This window comes from Aptenodytes patagonicus, chromosome 5 (genome assembly GCF_965638725.1).
Source record: "Aptenodytes patagonicus chromosome 5, bAptPat1.pri.cur, whole genome shotgun sequence".
NCBI lineage: Eukaryota > Metazoa > Chordata > Aves > Sphenisciformes > Spheniscidae > Aptenodytes > Aptenodytes patagonicus.
The window spans coordinates 17623798-17639923 of NC_134953.1; the positions used below are offsets into that span (position 1 = coordinate 17623798).

At 52.6% G+C, this 16126-nt stretch overlaps 2 protein-coding genes across 2 annotated transcripts in view; one reads left to right on the forward strand and one right to left on the reverse strand.

The window, feature by feature from the left end:
* Positions 1–5056, forward strand: part of FBXW4 (F-box and WD repeat domain containing 4) — a 65711-nt gene extending 60655 nt beyond the window's left edge. The window contains exons 7-9 of the mRNA XM_076338891.1: positions 3592–3732; positions 3905–4046; positions 4301–5056. Coding sequence (XP_076195006.1) covers positions 3592–3732; positions 3905–4046; positions 4301–4417 — 400 coding nt within the window. The 3' untranslated portion in view covers positions 4418–5056. The remainder of the gene's footprint in view (positions 1–3591; positions 3733–3904; positions 4047–4300) is intronic.
* A 2718-nt stretch (positions 5057–7774) lies between these two features.
* DPCD (deleted in primary ciliary dyskinesia homolog (mouse)) lies at positions 7775–15531 on the reverse strand. Its single transcript, XM_076338893.1, has 6 exons — positions 15465–15531; positions 15080–15160; positions 14282–14406; positions 13312–13445; positions 9175–9277; positions 7775–7977 (listed from the first exon to the last, which is right to left on the reverse strand). Exons 1-6 carry the CDS (start codon positions 15526–15528, stop codon positions 7873–7875), a joined length of 612 nt encoding a protein of 203 aa, XP_076195008.1. The 5' UTR covers positions 15529–15531; the 3' UTR covers positions 7775–7872.
* Positions 15532–16126: the final 595 nt, after the last annotated feature.

Below are 16126 nucleotides of genomic sequence, written 5' to 3' on the forward strand. Positions count from 1 at the left end.
AGCATGGCTGCGTATGCTGCAGGGACGTGGAGCTAGCCTGGCGTGGTGGTAGCTGGTCCAGAGACACCTTAACCTGCTGAAAAACAGGGGAAGTATTAATCGTGTTCTGCATCTTTATCAATTTAAGCATGCCCATGACAGAACACTTAGGTCTTTTGGTTTGTGTGCCCAGTGTACAGCACAGTATGATTTTCCCCTGGTGTCAGATTGTAAGTGCTTCACTGTAGCAACTAATGCATTGTTTCTGTAAACTGCTGAAGGACTGCCGCTGTATGCAGGGGCTGGACCTCCCGGTTGAAAGCTGCCTTGGCTGATCTATTCCTGGGGCAGGAGAGTTGAACTGATTAACAAACCAGCAAAGCAAGGTTTGCTTTGCTGCAGTAACTTGCAAGTATCTGTGCTCCTTTCCTGCCTACAGAGAGAAGCTAATCCTTTTTTTTTTCTTTTTTTTTTTTCTTTTCTTTCTTTTTTGTTGCTTGGGCTGGAAAGGGAAGTGGAGGGAGGAAAACAGGTGTGACTGCTGGGATGCTTGGGTACCACTGCAGTGAGGTGTGAAGGCATGGAGAAACACTGGGAGCGAGGCATCTGGGTGGTATTCAGTGCTGCTCAGGAAGCTCTGAAAGCAGGAATCCAGACTCTCTGGTTTCTCCTGTCCCTGTCCCTTTGATGCTGAAATTTTTCACTTGCGAGACATTACCAGGCTGCCATTAAAAATTGCTGCCATCTTGCAGCACTGTATACTGAGGTCTGGTCTGGGAGATGGAAGACAGCTTTAATGTGGCCAGGCTCACTCTGGGTGTGATGGGTGCTTGTTTAGAGGTGGGAGATTATGAGGAGATCTGCTGTGACCCATTTCAAGCACCTGAGAGGAGGAAGAGGGCTGGTCCCAGTGAGTAAAAGATCCCTGGATGTGCTTCTGCATCCTGCTACCTTTCCTCAGCACAGTGCTCATCTCTCCCTGAGCTCACTTAGTCCTTATTATTACCATTATTAATGGTAATACTACCATTAAAGGTGTATTAGCAGGGAAAATGGTGGAGGGGAAATAGCACAAGCAGGTTTCAGCTAGCTAGCAGGAGATATTCACCAGATGTACTGCTGGGCTGCGTGGCCCACGTGCAGCTGCCTGTCCTGGTTTCCTCTCCTGAAGTGCCACGTGTCCAGAGCACCAGTCCAAGGGGCACCCTGCAAAACTGAAAGAAAAAAAAAGCAGTAGCACGCAGAAGTGGGGAGGAGAGAGGGGTCCAAGCTGCTGGTGCTGCCTAGGGCTCGCTGAGGTAGCTCATCTCCTGTCAGTAACTCCCTGCTCCTGCCTGAACAACTGGCAGAGGACTCTGCAGGTTAGGCAGTATAGCTCCTTATGCATCTCACAGGTGGTCCAAGGGTTCTTGTTTGTGAGAGCAGCTGACTCCTCCTCATACCTCTGTTGTATGTCTTACACCTCTTGGCCACACATAAAACTCCTAAGATGAAGAAGGTTGTGTGGAAGCCTTGAGAAGGGTTGTGTGCACGTCCATCTGTCCTGCTGGCTTTGCAGAATGGCAGATGGAGGGGATCTGTGTGCTTGGAGGGGCAGGGGAATGCCAGAGCTCAGAGATGCCCATCCATGTCTCACACCATGGTGGAGCTGAGGACCCATCTGCCCCAGCCAAACCCCGCAGCTCTTGCTCCCAGTGCTCAGACTGCAAATGCTTCAACCTCTCGACCTGTACACAGGTGCAGAGTTGCTGCTGGGTTGGTTTGCAAGTAACCTCCCAAGGGTTAATGTATTGTGAGAAGGTTGCAAAGGGCTGAAGCCTGGAATCCCCTCGATCCCTTGCCTGGAGAAACACAAAGTCCAATAAGCCAGCACCCCTGGATTCGTGTTGGGGGGGATTAATTCATGCACTTGATGTTAAAGCTTGTCCGAGAGGTTTGCACGGGGGGGCCATCGCTAGGGCTGGTTGGCCTCTCTAAATGGTTGCTAGGGCCCTGGCATCAAGGGCCAATGTAGCTGCCCACAGCCACGGTCACGGAGGGAATTACACAGCCACAAAGAAATTGTTATTCTACATAATCTGCTCTTTGGAGAGTGACTGTGGGGAAACAGGCTGGCCCCAGCATGCCGCCAGCTCTGTGATCATAGAAGCGTGCTGGCTGCAAAGATCGGCCAGGGCTCGCCTTCTGATCTGGGGACACCAGGGCTCGAGGCGCTAATCTGCTTTATCAGCGATTTCTCTCTCCTGACACAAAGGTGTTTACTTGTTTTAACATCTCCCAGGACTCTATTTCTCCTTTTGTGTGGTCTTTATCCCCCGACGAGGGCTTTAGCCCAGATTACAGACAGAATTAAGGCATTTGGCGATGTGCCTCAGAACTGTGTGATGCTGGATCAAGGAGCAGAAAGTAACAAAATAATGGGGGGAGATGCTGGGAGTGACCCCACTGCGGGATCCGTGCTGTTGGCTTTCAGGACCGCTTCATTGTCCTGAGAACCAAGAGCCTGTTAGAGAGGGGTGGCCATGCGGCAGGGCTTGAAAAGCAGGTGCTTCAAGGTTTATTGTGTCCAGCATTTTTGATTTAGAGGGTGTGAGGAGGAGGAGGAGGAAGAAAAGGAGGGTTTGCAATAGGTGGCTGTTTCAAGCAGCTGGGCAGATTGTCCCCTCCATTCCCAAGAGTCTGCCATGGCTGGGTGTTGCTGGCTGCTGGGGCAGATGGAGTGATACTGGGGACAGGCTGTGCCGTGTGCCTGATGCAATTTCATATGGCCCAGGGAAAGGGCTCAAACACCTTCTTGCAGTCTGGCAGGGTGGGCCCTCGCCAGGCACCATCCACCTGGTGAGCTGCTGGTTCTGCACATGAACAAGCAGCAGAGTGATACGGCCACAAAGCGTCTGGCTTAGAGCTTCATGGAGATCTTGCTTTTGCTCTTTCACAGCAAGCAAGGAATTAAAAAGGAGGAGGGGGTCAAAAAAAAAAACCAACTAGCCTTTGGAAAGTCATCTCCAGAGCAGCCCTGGGGTGGTTGCTCTTGACCTGTCATGTTCAGCCCCAGATACGGTGTTTGCAGTAAGCAGTGTAACTGGAGGGAGTTGAGGAGAACAGCCATGGCAGACCGGGTCAGGAGAGTCTGATTTGCCTGTGGATCTGAGCTGTGTGGCAAAGGTATGGGGAAATAGCCCACTGGGCAATATTTTGAAGGACAGAGTCTGGGATGGGATGGGATGGAATTGACCAGGTAAGTGGCTGTTGCAGATTATCTGGAGCTTGACTGAGCTGAGAATTGTCTCCCATGGAAATAGAGTCCCATCATTCAGACTACTGGTCACTTCTCCCAAGGAAAATGATCCCGTTCTGCTGGAGGTCAGCCCTGCCTGTTCCTTGGCTCTTCTCACAGCTGTTGACTCCTGCTGGTCACCCTCCATGACAGTTAGTGGCCCAACCAGTAGCAGAAGCTTGGGGGGGAGAGGAAAATTGTGCAGGCTTTTGCATTCTGTTAAATCATAGAAATGAGATCTAGGAGACTTCTGTGACACCATCTCTGCTCTGGCCAGCTGAATTAGAAGGGTGCTTTGCTCTGAATGACTCTTCCCCTATTGTGTTTCATTGCAGCGGTCAGCTGTTGACCTCTTTAGGGACTGACTTCCACCGTGGAGCTGGAGTCCTTGATGTCTTCTACGAAACGCCCTCCCTTCTCCTTTCTTGTGGGTATGACACCTACATCCGCTACTGGGACATACGGACTAGCACCAGGTGAGCCTACCCTGCTGCCATGTGGGGCCTGCATGAGGCTCCTGGGCTCTCCTTGTGCAGTGTCTGGGGACTCGCCTGCAGCTGAATTAGCTCCTTCAGGCAAATTGGGCTTCAGTTCCAGTGGTGGAGGAGTGGAGGCTCAGCCCCGCTCCGGTTTGTGTTGCTCTTGCAGGAAGTGCGTCCAGGAGTGGGAAGAGCCCCATGACAGTGCCCTGTACTGCATAAGGAGTGACAAGAACCATATGATTGCCAGCGGCTCTTCTTACTACGGCGTGGTGCGCCTCTGGGATAAGCGGCAGACTCGGTGCCTGCAGGTGAGGGCCTGCCGGAGGCCAGGCAGCAGCAGAGCTTCCGAGTTGTTGTCTGGCAGCCCGGTGCCCGTGTCTCTTTGGAAGAAGAGAGAGGGGCTGCTGGGCTGTCTTTGGGGCGAGCCCACCATAGGGAAACCTAACCTATGCAGGGAAAAGCCTGCTTTGCTCAGGCATCTCGGCCTTTGGGTCTTTAACACCGGTTGGGGTCTTTGGGCTGACCTCTTCTCTGAAAGGTTGATTCTCCTATTTTCTTGCAGAGCTTTCACCTGTCTTCACCCACCAGCAGCCCAGTGTACTGCCTCCGTTTCAGTACCACCCATCTGTACGCTGCCCTGGCATCAGCCCTGCACGTCCTAGACTTCACGGCCCCGTGAAGGGCACCACAGCTGCTTCTGGTCACCCCAACTCAGCAGAGTTGACACTTGGCTCAGGGAATCGCAGGGCAGGAGAGGTGAGAATGGCCCCCAAGGCTTCTGAAGGGATTTTTTGCCTGCCAGAAAGCTACATTGAAGAGTGCACAAAGGGCCAGACTTTCTCACCTCACCTGCCCGTTAGTGGAAATAAAGGCTGATTGTCCTTTTTATTTTGTGCAAATCAGGGTTTGTTTTATTAACTGTGTTCTTTTTTTCTTTTTTTTTTTTTTTTTTTTTTTTCTGTGGATACAGCATTTGAGGGGCAAGTTGAGCCGGGATGCCCTATCAGCTGTGTGTGCTGGTCAGGTTGAGATCAGCCAAGCTCTGAGCCATGTGAAGCAAGTCTAGGCTGTGTGTGGGGTGGACTGATTTGGTGGAAGGGAAAGGTGCCTGAGGCAGAGCCCACCTTTCACCTGCGCTTGCTCTCCTGACAGCTGCTTGTGTTGTCCTTCACAGCCAAGAGCAAGAATTGAGCTAAAAGGCAGAGCCAGCCCTGCTTTCAGTGTATGCCTCCCCAAGCTGGCCGTCAGGTCGGGCTGTGCACTTGGCAGGGCTGAAACGGTCGCATTTTGCTAAATAAAACTCTGAAGGGAAACAAAAGAGTCTGTATGTTTTCTTTCAAGTTCCAAAGGGGCTGCGATGTTACCCGCTGATCGCAGAGGCCTGACTGGGCAGAGAAGGTTGGGCCTATTTTCAGACGCTGTCTACGCATCTAATAGATCTCTCTCCCTGGCCAGACCCTGTGGCACTGCTGCGTTGAAGGCAGTTCCTGGGACCTTGGATCTCATGTCACTTGTTCAAACAAGAAATCAAGAAGTAGGATCTTCAACTCACTGCCTGCATAATGAAGCAGCAAACTGGACTAGTGCAAACACCAAGGCCTTGATGTGATTTACTGCGATCCTGTAGGCACGTCTAAGTGGGCTCTGCTCCTTTTTGTGTCAGCCTTCTGAACCCGAGCTGGGTCTCAGAACAGCCATTTCAGCATGCTCTGTGCTGTCTGGATGAATGTGCTGTGGGTGAATGCAGCGGTGTCTGGGGTCTGGTCCTCCTTGGGGAAGGAGGAGCGTGAACCCTACTTGGCTGTGAGTTTGGGTATCCTGGACAGGTAAAGGAGAGGTTTTGTATCACAAACTGGGAGCAATTCTAGGGCAAAGCACACAGCATGGTCCTTCGTTAGAACTTAATAGGTAATTTCCACTGTCAAGAGGCTGCTCTTCCCTTGTGATGCACAAAAATTGGAAGAGGATGTTTGCTGGAGCCCTTGCCTGAGCAGGGAGGGAGTGGAACCAACCAGCTCCTCACCTGCTTGAAGGCAGCCCTCCATTCCCAGTGGACGTGAGACAGCACCTCAGGGTGCAAAGTAATTTAAAAGCATGGCTTTGCTGCAGGATCACATTCTCACAAGGATCTTTCCAGCGCAGCTCCCTGTCACGGTTCCTGACCTGTGCCTGTTCCTCTGCTGCCACTCGTGCCTGCTTGCTGCCAGCTCCCTTGTAGCTACCTTGGTGCTACATATTCTCCTTGTGCTGCAAGTGGCAGAGTTGATGTCCTGCTGCTGTAAAAAGATGCCACGGCTGGAACAATCTTCCATCAGCTCAAAGCTGTAGATCCCAAAGACTGCTAGCCCAAGACGATGATTCTGGGGGGACCTCTGGGTTATTGGTAACACTGAGCTGTTGCTGAAAAGATGGTGGTTTGCATCAGGGGTTGATAAATACTGCTGCTGTGTTGCTTGGAGCACTTTGGGCTCTGCGTGTGAGGAGAGCTTTAGGTAAGTGATTAGGCATGAGATAGAAGACCAGAGAGAAAGAGCTGGCAGAGCCTGAGTGGGGGAGGTCTGTTTTTTCTCAGGTCCTGTTGTGTTACAGGTCCTTTAATGAAACTGGGAAGGAGGGATGGAAATATTAAATGTCTTTGGCAGTGTCCCCAGGGAGAGGCTGTGAAGGAACAGGAGTAACTGGGGGGTGGGAGGAGAGGTTCTTTATTGCACTGGGACTCGGGCAAGGCCCAGAGTAGGAACGAGGATGTCAGCTGAGCAGGTGAACAAGTATCACTGGTGCAGGTGACGACCTCTGTGACAGCCCGTCCTGCAACACTGCTGCTGCCAGCCCTGCCAGTCCCTTTCTGCAGCCCATGTTGGTGGGTCCTGCACTCTTGCAGCTGCTTTTAGGTTCTTCCTGGCTGAGGCCTGGAGCAGAGCTGCAGCCCCATGGCAGTGCCAGCACTGGTGGGTAGAAGGATGCACCCTCACATCTCAGGTGACGGTGGGGAATGGGGAAGCTGCAAGTGGGGCTGGCGCACCGGCTCTGATGAGCTCTGCCAGTCAATGGTGCCTCCGTTGTTTTGGGAGGACTATGCAGGTGGGTCCTGGAGCCACCCAGCAGTGAGGCTCTAACTGGGGATGCCACCCAGGCTCTAAGGAGTTTTCATGGTTTGAAAGCAGCCCTCATCAGGGGAGCTATGGTGGAGTCTGTGACCTGCTCGCTTCAAAGTAGGGTTTGTTTGGGTAGGAGCCGTTCAAATACGAACTGGAATGGGAGGATGTGCAGAAACCTAAGCACAGGGATGGCTGGTGCAGGGTAGAGACAGCAGCTGTTTGGAGGGCGGGTTGCTAAAGCAGCAGCACTGCTAGGGTTGTCCCAGTGCGTGGGGTGCTGTCTGTGCAGCGAGGTTTGTGATGGGCCACGTTTGTGCCTTCACAGAAGGGATGTGCTACTGCTACTCCTGAGCTGGCCAGCGGCCCCTGTCACCACTTTCCCCTCCGTGCCATGCAAATGAAGGCAGCTGCATTTCGGTTCCTGTGCTCTGCACAGCCGCCTGCGTTCTGCACGTCACGTTGCGCATGGCTGGCGGTAAGGAAGCCGTTGGGTGTCCTCCTCGTCACCCTATTTCATAGGCTATGCCCATTCAGGTCTAAGCATTGACGCTGTTTGCAGAGATACCAGTCGCCAGAGCATCCTTCTAACTGCACAGAGGACCGTGCACAACAGCGCAGGAGGGGAGTGGCTTCCAAGCACATCCCAGGCAGGTAACGGGTGTGAGGAGGGGGATCTTGTTTTCCAAATGTTACTGCCTTCAGCGATGGTGGCAGACAGAGGGAATTCCCGAGGGGAACTACCCAGCTTTCACATGGCTTCTGCTCATGGAGGATGGGGAGAGGGCTGCTGGCTGTGGCGCGCTTCCTTTGCACGCTGCAGCTCCCCACAACTCATAGAAGGATCATAAACGTCTGCATAAATCAGCAGATCAGGCAGTAAAGAGATCGACCGCCCTGCCGTCTCCCTGGGCCTGCAAAGATTCCTCCAAACGGCTCTGTTAACAACAGGACTCATTTTTATTAGAAAAGGCAAAATAAATACCACGGAGCTATGCCAGAGAGCTGCCCCCCGTATCAGCCTCTTAGCAGCCACTGCCTACTGGGTCTTACAGTCGCCATCCCCATTGTTAGCTGCCTTTATCTTCTTCAGCTCCTTCTGCAGCTGCTCTTCTGCAGCCAGGATCTCCTTCGGCTTCTGGTACTGTAGGACAGAGGCAAATGCCCTTAGCACTCCTGTTCAGCCTCTGCTCCAAGCAGACCAACTGGGGCCAGGTGCTACCAGCGCAGCTGGGGCCCTCCTGCCAAGGGAGGCCTTTCTGTTACCAGCTACTTTTGAAGCCTGTTTGGAGAGGTGGTGCCATCACGCTAGGGACATTTGCCAAGATCTGGAGTGTCTTTTACAATGCAAGTAAAACTTTCCAGTAGGATGTGGAGTCCCGGCCCCTACCAACCCCCTCTGGAATATCCTGGCAAGCTGAGTCATGCAGATCCCTGGTGTGCTCACTGATTGTACGCTCACACGTGTTGTATACATATACAATATGCATTTTTTAAAAGGCAGACAGAGAAGTAAGAGTTGCAGTTGCAGTTCCTCTGTCCTCCCCTCAGAGCCCCCTTGCCCAGCTGCAGTTTAGTGGTGGATGCAGGTGCTTTTTGGCAAGGGTTTGGCCTGTAGCAAACAGAAGCTCAGAAGGTCTCAAGGTGCTCCTCTTGGCCTATTTTCTCTGCACGTGCACCCCCAGCTCTGCTGCAAGGTTTCCCTCGGAGGGGATGCTTGCTGGGTAGCTGACTTCTACATTTGAGAAGATGAGCACCCGCTGCTCAAAAGCATCTGCCTGCCTCTGTCTGCTCCTTGCAACAACAGGTAAGTGCCCATTTTGCTAGTCTCTCACTTCCACCGTGTGCGTGGAAGTGTGTACTCTCCATGTGTCCTCTCTGGCACAAACCAGCAGGTGATTTTTTTTTTTTTAATCTATTTTTTTTTAATCTTTTTTTTTTTTTAAGACTGTGAGACCTCTAAGTGCAGGAGGTCCTTGGACTCTTAACACTTACAAGAGAACACACTTACAAGAGAAACTTGCTGTCACCGAGAGTGGAGGCTTGCTCAGGCCTGAGGGAGGGGATACATGGAGAACAAGGCACAACAGACACTCTTCCACCTGCAAGTCACCTTGAGCAGCAAGCAGGGCCCCTCCTGCGGCCTGGGCTGTCCTGGCTAGTGTCAGCATGCCCAGTGTAATCTGAAACTCCCGCTGACTGTGTGACAGAGAAGGGGGCTCATCAGTGACCCTCAGTGGATCTCCCTGCTCTGCCTCATTGCCCCACGTGTAAGAATTTTAACTTCTTTGTGGACATAAAGAGAAGGGCAAAGTGCTGTTCTGCATGGCTAAAACCTCACCGTGATGATAAGGGTGTTGTTGGCATGGGTGAAGCTCAGGGCAGCTGCGTCCAAGGGGAGCTGGTATCGGTCCAGGTCAGGAATAGAGAACTTTTTGTAGTACCTACAAATGAGAGAGGAGACAGAAATGAGGAAGGTGGGGTTCCTATTCCCCCTCTAGCAGTGCTGAGCTACAGGGCGCTGTTCCACAAGGTGTAGATGAGGACAACAGACTTCTCAGGGTTGGCAGGAGGACCCTGTGCCATGTTGTGTGCCTGCTGGTGCCCCCAGGCTGGCAGGAGCGCTGGAAACAAACCTCCAAAATGGAAATCAGAGCTGGCAAAAGTCCTGAAGGGCTTTGGTGTGTGACAGCAGGCTTGCCCTTGATAGGGACAAACTACTCAGCCCTACCAAGAGGTGTCCCTTATCTTTGTCAAGAGGTGTCCCTTGTCTTTGTCCCTGCTCATGGCCTCTCATTCCCTCTAAGTACCAGCTTCCATTAGCTCTTGTCAAAACAGCTGTCAAAGCCCTTGTGCCCTGTGACTTACTTTCCTGAGTGATGCACCATTTTGTGTTGCAATCCTTCTTAAATCCACCTTTCTGGCCTCTGGCTGTGCTTCCCAGATCACTTCCTGCTTTGGTGGCACGGTGGTGCTCAGGCATACCCCTGGGCACTGAGCTCCAGGTGTAGCTGCCCACAGTCACCTGAGCCTCTGCTCAGGTGTCTCAGAAGTCTCCATGCAGCCCCCATGGTGCCTGTGGCGCTCCCCTGCACTCCCAGCTCCCCCGGCTGCTCTTTGCCTAGTCTCTATCCCAGTTTCCTGATCACCTCTCACATCCAAGCAGAGGACAGAGAGGTTTTTGCCAGCTCCTTGTCCAGCCTGTGTCTCTCCACTGACAAAACCTTGGGCTTCTTTGCTCAGTATGAAGGAAAAGGGATATGTTTCAGGTAGAACTGGAGTGGTTATAAGCTGTCTAGGCAGCTAAAATTTCCTAAGACTTTGGGACCAGAACCTTGTAGACCTGTGTCTGTGTTTGCCTGAGACCTTTCCTCCTTGGCATGGCTTGCCCTGCGTCTGTTGTTTCTCTGTGGGGCTGCACCAAATACACTAGTTGGTGGTCCTACACCCGTGTAGAGGCATGGTAGGGTTCTTAATCTCTTCCAGCACTCTTGTGGGCAATCCTCTCCAAGGAATTGGCCTGTAGCTGATACTGAGGTGCCCAGAGCAGAGTGGAAACAGGCAGTGGCTGCTGTCATGCCATGAGGGGTTCTTCTCCATTCAGCTAGCTGTGTGTGAGGCTTGGCCTCTCTAGCTACCTCTGCCCAAATTGCAGTTTATTTTCCAAGTCACGGTGAAAACAGCTACAAAGGGCAAATGGCTCTCCTGGTGCAGTGGGAGGAATGTACGCAGCTTGTTACCGCAGGGCTCAAACCCTTCTGTGTTGTCACTGCTGTCGGTATTTGGAAAAGGTGGCAGACATGGATAATAAGGGAGATGTCAAAGGTTAAACAGCAGAGATTAGATGAACACAAAGACATGTTAAGGAAGTGTTAACTTCTTACCGATTAGACAAAAAAAAAAAACAGTACACAGAAAAAACCCACTGTTTCAAAGGGCCTTGGGAGTCATCAATGAAACAGCAGCATTCTGCTGCCCCAGGACTAAGGAGAAGGGGAGAAGAATGGCTTTGGCTGGCCTCAAACTAAAATCTGTGACAAGATCAAAGGAAACCAGATCTGCCTGGCCACCCCCTCCTCCTCCTAACATTACCACTGCCTCTCGCTACAATAATTGAATCAGGTTTGGCGTTTGGGGAGGTGGCTTTCTGGGTTTGTTTTTAGAATTTAGTTTAATGGATTTATTTTACAGCAAGAGGTTTTAAGCAAATCCCACTTGAGCAGCCCTTGCCGTGGCCAGAGGGAACGGGAGTGACTGGTGGAAGTGAAGAGCTCCTGTCTGGGCTGGGGAGGTAGCTGATGGGCGGTTATCCCTGCTGAGGCAGGCAGATTCTCTGCCCTCGCCTCTCACCCCATGGCCAAGGGCAGTATTGCACTCTGAGCCTGGGTCCTGGCCTGAGATTCACAGTGTGTATGTGAAGTCACCTCTATTATTTTCCTACTGGAAACCCACTTTTTGTCAGCCTGTAGGGAAAACTGCTACTGGTATGCTGAGAATTTAGAGCTGAGCTACTCAGCAGTGACTTGGCAACCCATCCCATTGCTTGTGCCTCTGGCTGGCGGTCAGCACAGCCCTGTTGCTCAGAAGCAGCGTGGCTGACTTCCAAGGGCTGGAGAGGCTCCGAGGCTTCCTTTCTCTCCCGTAGCAATGTGCGCGCTCTCTGTGGACTCCATGCCTTTGCTGTTATCTTGGAATTCATTGCTGAGTGGTGCCTTGCCCTGGCTGAGACCCAGGAGAAATGATATAAGATATCCTGGAGCCTGTACTAAGTGTTCTGGTGCTGCAGTCTGTCCCTGCTCCCTACTGACAGCAAAGTCGTTCTTGTCCCCAGTGAGACTTTCAGCTTTAATCCCAAAAGTCCTTAACTTTCATATGCAGGCCGTGAGCCGCTGTCAGGTCCTTCAACTCTCTCTGACACTAGCCTACGAGTGTGTAGGTGTCGACTGCTTGTGGGGGACCCTACTGTTTTCCTGAGAGTGGTACAAAAAAGCTTGAAGTCAAGTAGGGCATGGGTGAAGCCTCAGTGGTACGTTACAACCTTACAGCACCTACGCAGGCAAGGAAGCTCCCACATACACACTACGAGTAGGACTGGGAGTAGGTAAGCCTGTCTGTGATAGTATGTGGTTGGACTTAGGCTCACGTACTCCCTTCCATGTCCTAGCTCCATGCGTTCCCATGTGTGGCTGATGGGAATCTCATTCATCTTTGCTACACAGGTGTCCCTACTAAAGTGCTACTCTTCTCCTGCGAATCCCTCTGTGCGCATTTAGGCCAGCATCTTTCTGTATTAGAACTGTAATTACTTGCTGTTTTCATGAGGTAGACTCCCCCTTCCTCCTGTCTAGCCTCATCCTGCTTTTGAGCGTCCAGGTGTGCTCATGTGCAGAGCTCAAACATCCCCTTGCCACGGCCTCTGATATGGTAAACCCTTGCCTGAAGACGTACGGGTTCTGCGATCTGAAAGGCGTTCAGCAGCCGAAGTGGAGCAGTTCTTTGCCAACAGCACCACCTACAGCCAGCTACAAAGAGCGGCTTAAAAAGGGCAGGGGGCAGATTGGGAAACACCGGGGTTGATTTTACCCATGAATCTGATCCTTCTCTGTTCTGCAGCAATGTTGGGGAGGGAAGGCAAGCAGAGAGCAGCCTGCCCAGCTTTCCATACTGGTGTATTATCCCAGTTTGTAAATAGCTTTCACTTATCTTCCAATATCCTCCCTTGTTCTCCTAATACTCACTCCTTGCTATCTCTTCCCAATACCACCGCTCATCCTGGCTTATCTCACTGAGGCTGTAAATGCTTTGGGGCACAGTGTGTGCCTCATTCCATGAGAGATGCCATGTACTGACACAGTATAAGATGATGCTTAAAAGCCTTTTCTTTTTTTTCCTCCCATCTTAAATTTCTTTTGGCAGAATATCGTGGTGCTTTCTTTTCAGATTCAGCCTGCCTTTTTTTCTTGCTGCCTCCAGATCATGTCATTGGCATTGTGACTACAGGACAGGTTTACGCAGGGAGATCTGTCTGCCTGGGTGCCCAGGCCTTTGCTGTACCTGTTGAATCCTGCAGATCCATGCATTCTGAGATAAAATGACTAGATCAAAGTATCGTGTCAGAGGGAGAAGATGGGATGCTCCAGCTTCAAAAGGTCTGCAAGGCTCTTTCTTACTTTATTTTTCTAAGGGAGCGACATTTGACAGGGGAAGAACAGAGCAAACAACATGCTATTGGAACCATGAGATAAGTTTGCAAAGGCCAGCACAGAGCTTGAGGGGCTCTACCGCAAACATGTCTGTGGCAGTCGGGAGTAGAAATTGGACAGCAGGAGACACGCAGCTGTGAGGTGGGGCCCCTCAGCCCTTGCACGCTAAGGATGGAAGGCAAGAGAGGACAACCACCCTGTGCAATCACTAGCCTGCCCTCTGTGCCAGCCCACCCCCAGGGACTGTCAGCACTGGCAGTGCTGTCCTTACTGACTTCTTGTTGGTGGTCCGGATGACACAGCAGCGCTGCTCCTTCTCCACAGAGACACTGTAGACCTCCTTGGGGTAGGGCAGGTTACGGATCCGCCACTGGAAGCTGCTCAGGGTATCCTTCCTCATGAAGACAGGCTACAGCAAACAAGTACCTTTAGCAAGGCCCCTCCAGCTGTCTCCTCTCCTCCCTGTCCCCTTCTTCCTGTACTACCTTGAGAGGCACCACGTAGGAGTATCTCTTCCTTCACACTGGAGCATTAGGAAGTAACTCAAGAAACTGCCTGAGCATCACTTTCCTAGAGCTAGCACTGCTCTACCTTTACTCAGGGCACTGCCTGCCCTGCTTGTAGGAGGCTGAAAGTGTTCACCAAGGGAGTCTTGCAGTACAGGATTACAGGGAAACTGGGCCTCTTCCTCACAGGCAACCGAATACTGAGCTCTGCCTACCCTAGGGACCTGCTGGATTCAGTCCTGGCTCTGCCCCAATTTGCTGTGCAGGGCTGTGCTCTTCTTTCAGGGCCATAGAAAGGATGGTGAGAGACTAAAACCTCTGCCCCCTAAGCTAGTGGGACGTGAAGATGAAACAGGCAGTGCTATGTTAAGGAGCAGCCTGCAATGCACCGCCTGTGTCAGCCTTTCATTGTCATTGCCTCTACTTTCTATCCACTGACTTGTCCTGGCACTGCCCTTCCTTTCAGCCTACTTTTTTGGAAGCCAGAATAGTAGTTGGCCAACACAGCAGTACAGTTTCTCTACTTAATGAAACTACAGATCTCTTGAAGACCCCAAAAGAACCTAAGCTGTGCCCTCTTTCTACCCAGCCCCGCACCTTTGGGATGATTTGTAGCAGAGTGCTGGGCAGGTTAAGGCTGTCTCTTGGGGCTGTGAGTGATCTGCAGTCTACTAACTACTGCTGTAAGCATAAGACTAGGTAGTTTTAGGTGCAGCCATGCCTGCAGACCCTTACATACATTGGAGCTGCTTTCCTTTATGAGCTCTGATTCTAATGCTCCCAGGAGCGGCGAGGTTGGCTCTCCCACTTCAATCTGCCACTTGCCGGAGCCCCCAAGGGTGTTCTTCTCTCGCCATTTTCTACCTGTGGAAGGGAAAAGAAGGGTTTTCATTATTCTGCTCTGTAAAAAGAACTCTAGCAAATGACTGCCAAAGCTGCCCAGCACACTGAGATGAAATGAAGATACACATTTTAATTCCAGTCATTTCCGCTTTGTTGTGAGTGGATCTGTTAGCTGGCCTATTCCTGAAGTCAGAAATTCTGTACCGAGTCTCTTTTTTGCTACTTGGTGCTGAAGCCATGGTGGGGTTGCAACAGGTGCTGTGCCGCAGCTGATGTGGTTTTAGACAAGATCGATAACCGACACGTTGCTTGTTTGCAGTTGCAGAAGCCACCAAAAAGCATATTTCACCCCAGCATGTGCTACAGACTTGGTGCCTGGCTACGCAAGATGGCAATCCCATTTAGTCCATCCAAGTCTGTTGTTACCAATGAGCTGTTTGGGAGAGATCCTGGGCTAAAGCAAGGTCTGCTACACCACAGAAGTCAGAGCACCCTGGGCCTAAACCGAACCATACTCATGTCCCTACAAAATTCAGCTACAGGCACGCTTATCTCCCAGAATATTTAGGGCCGATTTGTTCCTTATTCTGGTCCCTCCCAGCACCCCAGTCCTGTGAGTGCAGACCCGCTGCCATCCGTGCCACAGTTCTGCCCGACCCACATCTGCTGGGGGCCAGCTGAGAGCACCACTTACTCACTAACTGACCGGTCTTCATGTCGTACTCTTCGGCCATCTCCTTCCCATCCTCGAACAGGTAGTGGATCTTCCGCTTCCCTAGAGGCAAGGCAGGTGGTGAGAGTAAATAGGAATACGCCTATCCCTTGGGTGTATGGCCCTGTCCTGCTGTCTGGGGCCCTGTCCCACTGTCTGGGGCCGTGTCCCCGTGTTGATGGCCCCGTGTCCTTTGCTGGGGCCCTGTCCCGCTGTCTGGGGCCGTGTCCCCGTGTTGATGGCCCCGTGTCCTTTGCTGGGGCCCCGTCCCGGGAGCGCTCCGTCCTCCCGCCCTCTCGCTACAGGGTCACCCCAAAACACGTCGCGGGGAAAGGAGAGGGCTATCCCGTCTCGCCGCCGCGGTTACCGTCCTGCACCAGCGCTGTCTTGCTGGCAGCCCGCAGCCTCTCCAGCCAGCTCGGCACCGCCATGGCGGCCGGGCCCCGTCGCCACGGCAACGCGGACACTTCCGGCCGCCACCCGGAAGCGCTTCCCGCCGGCCCGGCCCGTAGGTGAGAGCGACCCCGCGGTCGGGCCCTGCCGCGGGGCCCATCTCCCCCCTCCCGCCTCCGGGGAAGCCCCCGCGCCCCGCCTGGTTTGGGGGGCCCTTCCCCTCCTCGGGGCTGGGGTCGTGGGGGGCTCCGGCTGCTCCCCCGCTGGTGTGGGGGGCTCGGCCCTCTCGCCGCCCCTCCTCAGGCCGGGGTGCGGGGGGGCTCCCATCTTCCTCCCCTGGTCCTCGGCCCCCCCGGTCTTGGGCCCAGCCGCGAGGTTTTGGGGGAGTTGTTTCCTGCCCCCGAGGTTTTGGGGGAATTGTTTCCTGCCCCCCGAGGTTTTGCGTCCTGGGGTGAGACGGGTTGGTGGCATCGAAGCCTTCACGGCTTGAGGATGCTGGCAAGGCAAGCCCGGTACCTGGCATGAGTGTTTTGTCTTAGATGAGTTAAAATACTACCTGGAAAAACAGTCCTCCAAGCTCTGAAAAGGACTTGGGCACCTGGAAGCTTGGGGTCTGTTGGTGTGGATTTTTTTCTT